Here is an 11,347-nt window from a genome sequence, read left to right on the forward strand (position 1 = left end):
GTTGGGGAACTCGAGTCCTAGCGTGAACTTCTCCCCGAGCCATTCCTCGTGGTCGTAGCCGGGCGCCGGGCCTAACTTGTACCGCTTGTCCACGAAATCGACCCCCTTGTATAGACGAGCAGGTTTCGGATAGGCTGCGCAAATCCGCGCATGTCGCAGTAGCCAAGAACAGGTGCCTTGGTTTCTCCCTTTAGCTTGTAAGAAAAAAAAAGAAAAAAAAAGGCTGTGTCGAAATGGAAGACGTCTAATTGACGCATGGGGGTTGATACTCGGAACTCTCAAGTATAGCATACGATCGTTCATTGGCCAGTTGCATGCGCCTAAATTCACGTAATATCTGACGCCTGCGGTTGATTAGGATGATCCCCATTCGCCGCCTTTGCCATGGGTGGCGCTGGAAAGCAATCCCAGAGATATAGCAAAGATGCCTAAATATCCGAGAAAGTGGCGGGCTGGCGGACCCGAGAAAATGGTCGCCGCCATAGCTGGATTGGTAAAGCACCACATGTGTAATGCGGAGGTTGTGGGTTCGGCTCCCTACGGTGGCGAGTTGTCTCTTCACCCACTTTCAGTTGTATTTTCCTTGTTATCTCTACGTTTCATTAAAAACCACAGTTAATTTCTTCTACGCTCTCCTTCGCTTCATTGTCTGTTGGCTTCATATTGGTGGGACTAACAAAAGTAGAGCCCCTCGGTTCCCACTCTTTTCGTTCTGAGCTCCGTTCTTTAGGTTATTCGCTGGAACGGATTAAATGTTACTAATAACTGCTTGTCGATTTCTCAATTCCCATGTTTACACTTTCTTATTCCTTTCCAGTGTGCTCGGCTTCATTACTTTGTCTGTTCCATGTTTTTTTTTCTATTTGTTTTATTGTTTTCAACGAATATGGCGCCTGCATGAAGTGTCATTACTCGATCGTACCGGATGCTGCATCATGCAGCACTTTATCTTACACATCCCGAGCTTAATATGGCACATAGAAGGAGATTGCTTCCAATGTCTGCACCTGGTCCCTTGTCTACATATATTTTATGTATTATTGTCAATACTCTGAAGGCCAATAGATCATGGAGAGAAATGGGATGACATGACATTGGCTGTGGCACACTTTCTCAAAGTTTGTACTGTCGGTGATAGCAGCGATGGAGGCAGGGAGATGATTTCATTCTGTAAACTAGAGCGCACGATAACAGAACTGGGGTAAGCACTCAAGTGGCATATCGGCTCTCCGACTTAGGGCGAACGCTTGACTAAATGCAGTATGTGCGAAGTAGGACTTGTTACCTAATTAAGAGCCGGGTCAGTGTAATATACCTTACGGAAAATACTTAGACGGGCAGCCCTTGCGCCGTAACGCGAGGTCCGGTAAACCGAGGGTTAGTTTCATAGGTTAGACGTTAGCATGACGAGCATAATTGGACAAAACGAAACCGGTGGTGTGGTTCTGATTGGACTCGAAAGTGTCCATTAAGGAAGCATGCCCGGATTCACACAAAGAACACGCATATTCGAGTTTAGGCTGTCTAGTGATTTTGTATAGTGATAATTTGAGAAACTTTATATTTTCTTGAGAATTTGAGAATGATAATAGGAAATTTCGTCCCCATAACCCAGGCATGCAATTACTGTAAGTGACAGCGTATACATGACACTCAGCGTAAATAAACGGACCCGACAGGAGATCAATCACCGGAACGAGATTATGACTAAAGCCAGTTCCACTTACTCAACAAGCGCTCCTTGCGAGCACTTTGTGTGCGTGGCTCAGAAGAACCCGAAGATGAAAAATAATAAGCCAGAATGACCTGAAACCTCACTGCAGTCTGTGACAGCGACGTAATTGTCACCTTCGAGTCACGTGCGTCTATACATCGAGCCCAGACGCTCGGTTTTATGGCCATGTTACGCTGCTGCTGTCTCAATGCAGCGACAAACGCCCACATAAGAAAAGCAAGGTGTGCCTAAAATTTCCTTGCCGTTATCTCAGATGGCAGATTGGCGTCCGCAGGTCAGCGCTCCCCTACCGCAGCGATATCAGTGTCACGTGTCAGACGACCCACACTAAAGCTGCACATGTGCGAGTGCTTTCTTGTCTCTCGCTGCATCCGGAGGGGTTTTCATTGCTTTCGTGTGTAAAATGAAAGTGAAAGGTTACCCTTAATAACGAGTACTGATTGAATGGTATGACTGAAGCTAAATGAAATACTTGTGCTCGTGTTTAATATCGATTTCTATGGGCTTTTCTAGCAGCCTCGTGATGGAACAAATTGTAAGTGTCTCTGCAGCCAACAATTGCGTTTACTTCCGGCCCTTTTATTATTTCTTTTGTTGAGTGCATTGTTCATTTGCCATAGTAGCTGGTCTCATGCTTAGATATATAATGTCGGAAATCGTGAAAGATTTATGTAGAGAAGGAGCAAGGTTTAACTATATTAATTCCCCTCAAAGGTTACGTGGAGATTACCACCAATGACTATTCAACAAGCAATGCTAGCTGACCACTCGGCAAATAGCGGTCGCGTATTACAATCGACAAGTCAGTTTGTCACTTCAAAACGAGACCCTACGAAACGCCAAATGGCAAGATCCTGTTATTCATAGTTTATTTGTGCTGACTGACGTTTATTATTTAATTATTTGGACCATATATGTGTTTTCTTATGTTTCTTTTATTTATTGTGCGAGCACACTGTGACATAATTCAAACAAAAATATAAAGGCCTATTTCCTCTATAAAATGCACAAGTGGCCGTTCACAAAGGACCATGTGTTCATTTGTGAAGGTCAGGCGGTCGGCCGGTGTGTTGGCCCAAGCATCGTAGGTGGCGGGCACGGGCTTTCTGAAGGCCCGGACAACTTCTGCAGAGGTGGCCTAATGTTGCCTCCGTGGCAGAGGTGAGACAGAAAGGACAGGGCGTCAGGGGCTTCCCGCACATCAAACGTCCCCGTAGTCCGGACAGCAGGAATCAATGCGACGATCGCGCGTGCCCTCCTGAGCGCAATTAACCGGCTCTGGGCGAGTGTTAAACAGCCTGGAAAGTCAGACCAACGTGAAGGGATAAGAGCGCGCGCGGAGCACCGGATAGATTCCTTGTGCATACGTAATGTGTCTGGCGCACAGTTGAAGAAACGGTTGCGGATGTGCCACATCCTTTGGATCACATGCAGGCTGGGCTGCCATCTGTCCCGGTGCAGAGCTGTGGATCCACTGAAACAGGGCACGGTCACAGTTCAACGAGGCGATGCACTTCTAAAGTGATGTCGAGAGGGCCCATAACTATCTGACCACTTGCGCGGAATCCGTATAGAGGGTAAGGTTTTCTGGACAATCTCGGTGATTGTCAGGGTCACAACATGATAGGGCGTCCGGGATAGCTGTACGCTCCACCACGACAGATGGGAGGGGCTCCTTAGTATAACATGGGCATGGGGGGGGGGCATTCATCCGGGAGAGTTGGAAACAAAATACCGGTATGTAATACGCAGCCATCTATTTCTGTGTCTCTCTGGGCTTCTAGCGCATTCGGTGCAGCGGAATTTGCGGCAGCTGACGGTACTGCTGAGCGGTTCATGTGGCGCAGGCGTGTCAGGGTCTCATGGTCGCTGGCCTGTTATTTTAATGATTGTTTGAGAGTTCTTTATTGTGCATAATGATAAGGTTACAAATGAGGATTATACAAACATACAGAGGGAGGTCCCTTACTCAACAGACTGTACAGGAGACCTCCCGTTAGAAATGAGTAGGATATATGTAAATACAAAGCAGCTATATGCAAACACACAAGACACCGTATTAAATGAGTCACTAGCTGACACTGTAAAGTGCTTTAATAACACAGTGCATTATTCATAAAACGGTAACAATGAAATGATTATATTGAGTGCAAAAATTCACGGAGGTTTGATTTCAATGTGTAAAAATGAGAGAGTATCTTAATATGACACGGTAATGAGTTCCAAAGTTGTAATAGTAAAATTAGTAGTAAATTTTCCACAATTATTTGTAGGTTTTGGTAATAGCTGTTGGTCGAAACGAATCGGGTAAACGTGGAGTGAGGATACTGGCTGTTTGTAATTATAGGAAACGGGAACTTTCCGGTAATATATTTATGGACAAGTATTCCAAGTGAGTATTTAAAATTTAGTTTCTGTAATGACAAAATATCCTTAGAACTGAGCAATGGAGATGCTTCTCGTGTGTAGCTGCTACGTGTGATGATGTGAATTGCTTGACTTTAGATATGCTACAGTGGGGATAAATGAGCGGGATACGTGTTCCCCCATGATGATATGCAATAATTAATATACGTATGAATGAGAGCGTATAACAAACGGAGATGAGTGTCTTCACATTAAAGAAATTGCGAACTTTATTATTCTAATCCCACAAGCTGCCTTCCTTGTTAAGGCTAAAACGTGCTAATCAAATTTTAGGTGTTTATCTGATATGACGCCAAGAAACACTACACTGTCAGTAGGATGAAGTGTGCTAAAAGCAAAGGTTAGCGATGGAAACCCTGAGATAAGCATTTGTTTAGCTGAGAAAATGACGAATCTAGATTTTGTAGTATTATTGTTAGTATGTTTAGTCGGCAACAGGTTACAATGTTTGCCGCGTCATGGTTAATGTTGCACATTATAAATCAAGAGTTTTGTCTGAGGAAAAGATAGTATCTGTGCAAACTATCTTGTGCCAGAAAAACAAACAGCGACAATCAACAATCGTTTCCTACCCCTATACGGTAGTTGTGTCCTATTTTTGTATAAACTGCAAAAGACAATTTCAAAAGAAAAAATCTGTACAACGAGTAGATGACAAAACAAGCATGAACAAATACAGTTATATACAACTGCGAATAAAACAAAAATATGCAGATCCTACGCACACGTTGGAACATGTGACGCGATGATTTAGCGACGTGGTTAATTAAGTGATTTACAACTAAATGCGATGAGCACGATTTTGATCACTTTCCTCCTATGCAGCGTGAAATCTCACGCGACGTGTATGTTAATACACCCCAAGTTCTTTATTCTTATTCCAGTTTATCATCATGTAACTTTTGTGTTCTTGCGTTGCATCGTTCAAATGCAGACACCAAATCAGGTGAATGCACCGTGTAAGATGTCTACGCGGTGACGTCATGTGAGCGAAGGCGATGTATGATCGACGCTTGTCGAGGAAATAATGGCCGCGACAGGTGCATGCACATAGAAGTACCACACATACATAGTCACGCTTAAGGATTCTGCAAATCCTCTGCCCCCGCGTGTCCCTTATGGACAGAAACTGTGTGGGAAAGTACCAAATGGATTCAATAAAATCAAGTAAATCATTAAATCTGTTGAATACATTGCGCTCTTTCCTTAACAGGTCAGCGTGCTTTAGATATACCTGTGAGCCGACAGTGTATGTTCATAATTTATTTAGAATTATTTAATTTCTTTTTTTTACTCAAAACAAAGCTACGCTTACTTTGTCTGTCGTAGAAAACAGTGGCCAATGAATTTTAGCTCATTGCAGATGTAGCATACTGGACTGTTATGAGCCCTGAACGTACTCAGTGTGGAGCACGGGAAATAAATAACTACAGGAATGAAACAAAAAAGGTATAACTGGCAGTTATGAATAGCCCTTATCACAATTAATATAAAACGATGTTCACATTCCAGTATTTTTGAAGTTAGCAAGGTTCTGTATTTACATAATACGGTATGAAGCGTTGTTTATTAAAAGCACAAGTGAATTTTTGGGAGCAAAGAAGTCGTTTCTCCGCATGCACCGGGTTTTTCCAGGGAGTACGAGCGATCGCTAACAGCGCTTCGTATACTATGTAATGACGGAAACTTGCTGACATTAAGAACACTGGGATGTGAACATCGTTTAATATTGTGATAACGGCTATTCATTATTCGAAGAATATTCGATATTCCGCTCGATTCGCTTCTGGTATTATTACACTCGTATTCCATTCGGTCTCAGAAATCACTATTCGCACACCCCTAGAAGTGGCGCACCGGAGAGACCTGCTGTTGCTGCTGAACTCTAATGATAGCACATATCCACCACAGGGGGACTAGCCCGTCAAGCACTTCACGAAGCACTTGAATGTTCAGCTAAAGCCACATCTAATGTAAAGAAAGAAGCCAAGTTGCGATGCGCCGTTGTCTCCGTCAGTAGGACTGAAACAAGGTTTTTCAGTATGGTTTAGTGCTTAGCCCCATAGGTCGGCGGAATAAGCAGGTACTTACACATATTTTTCTATATAGGCTATGTACGCACTCACACTCGCGTTCTTAGTCGCTTCCATTTGCACTTCCTGGTATCCGCTCGGGCTCATACTCGCCCTCCCCTTGCCACCCTCGCCAGCACCCACATATCTACCCACGTTCACTCACTCACCATCGCTCACTTGCGTTCATACTCGAACCAGCTTTTCACTCCTGCATACACTCACTTGCAGTCACACCATTCGTCACTCACTAACACACCATCTCACACTTCTCAAACGAGTGTGGGGCGGGTGTGAGTCAGCGTACTCGCGGGTGAGTGTGCCGACCTTTGCTTGAGCCACTGAATGAGTCACTATCTAGTATATTTCGATACAATATACAATGCTTCTGCGCGATTCCGTCGTACAAGGCCAAAGAAAAAGCTAAGTACGTAGGTTCGTACATTTCCTAAAAACAGAAAGAACTTATAAACGTTCGCACGAGGTTCTTGAAGAACTAACTCTGTTCCTCGTCCCATTAAAATAAAGCAATCGCGAAGAGTATATATATAAAAAAGATTGCGTTGTCCACATAACGAATGTGAAAAAAAAAAACGTTGAGGCGTCCGGTACGCAAACACAAGCACCAGACATCGCGAGCCGCATGGTCTGCACTTCTTGGCCGGAAATCACAACGCTGCTCCGGATCGTCCACCGTCACGGGTTCATGGGCAAACCTTTCGCGCAGCGAAATGCGAACCCGAAGCTCTCGTCTCCCCGGACCGCACCGTTGCAGTCGAAGGCGATGTTCATCCTGCTCTGGGTGTGGCAGTAGTTGATGAAAAACAGCTTTTCCGGGGGAAATTCGCGTAGCTGTGTCGGCCACTCCGCCTTGTGGGCTTGGAGAGCGTGGAACGCCGGCAGGAATCCCGGCACCGTGTCCACTAGACTACGCGAGGACGACTCGCGCGTTTGGTTGAACGTCGCGTTTCCCGACAGCGGTCTTTCTTTTTCCGCAGTAGTAGCATGGCTGGATGGAACCAAGCTGAGAGCGTCCTGCCCTGAACCGACTCCATGCATCACCGCTGACGCGAAGGCGGCTCCCACGCCTCCGTAGTTGATGGCCGAGTCGGCGTCGGGGTAGTAAAGTGGCTCGTGCACCAGCATCATCGATACAAAGGCTTCGTTGAGCAGGAAGTCGTAGTAGACGGCGTCCCTGGCGAACGAGTGCGGCAACCGCTTGTCTTCGAAGTAGGCGCCGCTCCCGAGAAGCGCCGCGTTTGCCCGACGCTCGGCGATCCAGTGGTCGAGCGCGGTGTTCTTCGTCGTGTGGTGGGATCGGTAGATGCGGGTAAGCGTCTCGCTGGATAGGTACTCCGCCATGGGCCACAGGTTGATGCGCATCGCTCGAATTTTCTCCCCCACCCTCGCGCGGGTCATCGGTGGCCAGTTGGAGTGTTCGTACGTCGCCGCCACCATTTCGCGAACGTTGACGAGGATGTCGTCGACTCTCTGCCTGACCTTGGGCGGGAAGTTGAGCGCGACGTGTTTGGAGAGCAGCAGGATTTTGAAGGAGTGTTCCATTTGGGTCTCGCAGAATAGAGGACGCATGAGGTCGCCCAGTTCCTTGTTGCCGTACTTGAGGACAAAAAAGCTGTTGTCGACAATCGGCGCGTATATCTGGAGAACCCACCAGCCCAGGTGACTGAGGACCAGAGGAGGGTCGTGGTCGTCGACGATGTAGCGCGTCACTTCGGCAGTGCCCACTTTCTCAACGATGGCCATGTCGGCACCTACGAAAGCTTTCTCGAGTCTGAAGTATCGGTTCATGAGGGACGCGAAACGATCGGCGCGCTGACCGAACGCGTTGCTGAGTGAGTCGAACGTGTACGCCTTGGATCCCACGTTCTCGTGAATGGTCTCGAGCATGAACACCACCTGTCGCGTGAACATGAACACCGTGTAGCAGTTGGCCGCGAGCTGCTCGTCCCTTGCTGCCTCATCATAACCTGCGAAGTACACTAGGTACTGGTTGATGTACCCACGCACTGCGGAGTCACCGCTAATAGACCTGAACTGTTTGGCCCAGAACTTGGCGAACGCGCTCGGGCCGATGTACACCGTTCGTTGGCCCTTGAGAGTGTTGTCCGGAAGCAGCCTGATGTCGAACCAGAGCGGGATGTTCCACCGAACGCACAGGTTCATGTAGACGTCGAACGGGTTCGCGTCACGAGGTGGCGCCTCCGGCCAGGGAATGCCGAGGCTTCGCATGAGCTCCTTGAACATGGTTCGCGTGTCGTTCGCTCGCTCGGCGGACCGATTCACGCAGGCGCTGAACGATGACGCTACCATATTGCCCAAGTGCGACTCGAAGTCCCGGCTCGCGATCTCGCTGGCTACCCGGCTCATCCAGTTGTACTTGACGTGCCACTTGTAGTTCCAAAGCTCAGACACGTCTTGGTGCGAGTCTGGCAGCCATCGCGACGTGGCGTACGCTTTGAAGTCGTGGCACGGGTCGACGTTGGTGTTGAGAGACTGTATAAGCAGCGATTCGGACTTGACGCAATCATCGCTGCGGCAGCTGAACCTGCTCAGGTACTGCTGGCTATCGCCCTTGCCTGCTACACCGGACACCAGGTAGTAGACGCCGAGTCCCGCAAAGGCCACGACTGCGGCCATTGTGGAGACGAAGACGCACGCCCTGACGCCCACTCCACACGGGCACTTCCTGTCGAGACGCCTCTTGCGGTACGGTGTGCCCTGCCACGAATAAAAAAATGGCGATCTGATGCGGCTTTGTTTGCGCGTCGTTCTTCGTTACATGCAACGCACAAATCATATTCGTGCAAGATGTGCCTAAGCACACGTTTTATGCAGTCCAGGCAAAAAGGAGTATCTTTGATTTATCGTCCCGGACTCCCCAGGACTGCCCGAGATGCTGGGTATGCCAATGCTTATTGGCTGAAAGTACCGATATAGGGCAGTCCGGGAGGACAAATAGAGGACATGCGAGGAAGGTGATGAACGAGAAGCTTTCGGTCGAGCTGTACTCAACTCTAATAGCATAGGAAGCGGGGTCAATGTGGGCAAGATGTAGGGCCAACGTTATGTTCGGCAAAGTTGCTTTTCATGCGACCGATATGACCCTTTGTCAGAGCACCACTGGCCGATGTAGGGCCAGTGAGCACTCTCAGATGGCGAAAGCTATCCGGCCTGTTTAGGAACAATGTGAACCTATGTACGGCCAACTTTAGGCAATGTACACGGCCGATGTGATTTCGCATTGGGCCTACATTGGGAGGGCTTCCTGTACCGTTAGGATACGTCTTCTATCGTGGAGTAGGAATTTCGAACATGGAGGTAAGTATGGAACAAGCATTCACGTTCGCTTGAAGGAGTTGCCAGCGTTCTACTGTCGTTTAAGACTTGACGCTCGCGCTCACCGGCAACGGTGATAACCTGCGCTGCTCAGGCCTCATCACCAGCACGCTTGTTGCAATGGTTCCGAGACGACGACACCAAGAACCCAGCACTGATTATGAAATGAGGGGATAGACAATGATGATGATGATGCCTCAATCAATGGCACAGACCCACTGTGGGGGATAGGCCACGAACCGCGTGGTATTATAGGTAGGTAGGTAAAAACTTTATTTTTTTTTTTTGTCCGGCAAGTTAATAGGGTGGGCTTCACCCTGCCTAGACGTTTGCCACGAGCCCTTGGGCTCTGGCGGCGTAGTCCGCCCGATGATCGAAAATTAAAATAGATTAGTTTAGAAATAAATAAGTAATAAAAAAGAGAATAAATGAATAATTGAAGATGAGAAATGAACCGATATAATAAAAGAAATAAAGCAGTATATGCTAAGTTAGTCAGCCTTGTCTAGATAGGAATAGTAATATAAACTTAATAAAAATTAAATACAGTGAAGGATAGACGTAAATCTTGAATAATAATATTAATAATAACATAATTGTGATTTCGTAATTTTACTTTTAAAATTTCTAAATTGATTGAAGGATAAATAAATCAGTCATGAAAAATGGGAAAATATTATTAAGGCAATGTTTTTGTGTCACAGAGAAAATTATAAATGGCTCGGCAAACGCCCTGTGGCTATATCCTAACACCGTGGCACCAAGTGACAGTATAAGTGAACTGCTTAACGGCAGTCCTAGATTGCGAAGTAGAATTTCGAAACATCGTTTTCGATTATGAGAAAACTGCCGACACGGTAATACAAAGTGATCGATGGATTCTGGTTTATTGCAGAGGTAGCATAATAGGGATGCCGCCATACCACACCTGTGCAAGTAAACATTAAGTTGTGGAATACGGCAACGCAGCCTTGTAAATGATACTTCGAATTGCCGGTTAGGACACCATTGTTGGTTGTAAGAATAATTTAGATGTATAAAGTCTGTAGATTTTGCTAATGAAAGGCTTTTCTTGTTATCAGTCAAAGAAAACTGCTTATATCTGTCTGAAGTGATATGCGCAGTTGCCGGCGGCACAGATATTGCCGGACCTTTTCTCGTGCTAAAGAATCAGCTATTTCATTAGGTTGGATCTCTCGGTGGCCTGGTACCCATACTAAATGAACTAACCTTAAGTGGGGTGGAGTTAATATATAAAACATGTTCAAAGTTGTCGAATTTCTAGACACGTTAAGCCCGCTGCATACAGAAAGCGAATCTGTGACGGTAACAACTTTTGTAACATGTAGTGGTAACTTTCGCAACGCAAGAACTATTGACAGAAGTTCGGCATGACAAACTGATGTGTAATCTGGCAGGCGATGTGAAAAAGACCAATCGAGGGATGGTGAGTATATTCCCAAGCCTGCCTTCTCTTCACACTAGGAATCATCAGTCGCTATTACATTTATTGGGAAATGGGCCAAATAATCTTGCAAAAGGGCATTCAAATATGCTGGGCGCAGCAGGTTTGCCATATTGGGAAAAAATGTCTGCAAATTCTATTTTGAGTGATAATGTGGACCTGTCAAACGGAATGATTTCCCTAATGCGAACATTTCATGGTGCTAGTTGTGCCTGCACAAATACAACCTGTGGGGTATATAACTGTGGCCACGTGTTCTCAAAAATGAATTTGGTTCCCTAATAAATATAT

General features: G+C 46.4%; 2 protein-coding genes across 2 annotated transcripts in view; both read right to left on the reverse strand.

Moving 5' to 3' along the window:
• Nucleotides 1-6,342, reverse strand: part of LOC119458813 (glutathione S-transferase-like) — a 6,439-nt gene extending 97 nt beyond the window's left edge. The window contains 3 exon segments of the mRNA XM_037720674.2: nucleotides 1-111; nucleotides 114-194; nucleotides 6,289-6,342. The exon segment at nucleotides 1-111 is cut by the window's left edge and continues 97 nt beyond it. Coding sequence (XP_037576602.2) covers nucleotides 1-111; nucleotides 114-194; nucleotides 6,289-6,342 — 246 coding nt within the window.
• A 588-nt stretch (nucleotides 6,343-6,930) lies between these two features.
• Nucleotides 6,931-8,892, reverse strand: LOC119458814 (neprilysin-1-like). Its single transcript, XM_037720675.1, has one exon. The coding sequence runs from the start codon at nucleotides 8,890-8,892 to the stop codon at nucleotides 6,931-6,933; it is 1,962 nt and encodes a 653-aa protein (XP_037576603.1).
• Nucleotides 8,893-11,347: the final 2,455 nt, after the last annotated feature.

The sequence above is a fragment of the Dermacentor silvarum genome, chromosome 7 (assembly GCF_013339745.2).
Source record: "Dermacentor silvarum isolate Dsil-2018 chromosome 7, BIME_Dsil_1.4, whole genome shotgun sequence".
NCBI lineage: Eukaryota > Metazoa > Arthropoda > Arachnida > Ixodida > Ixodidae > Dermacentor > Dermacentor silvarum.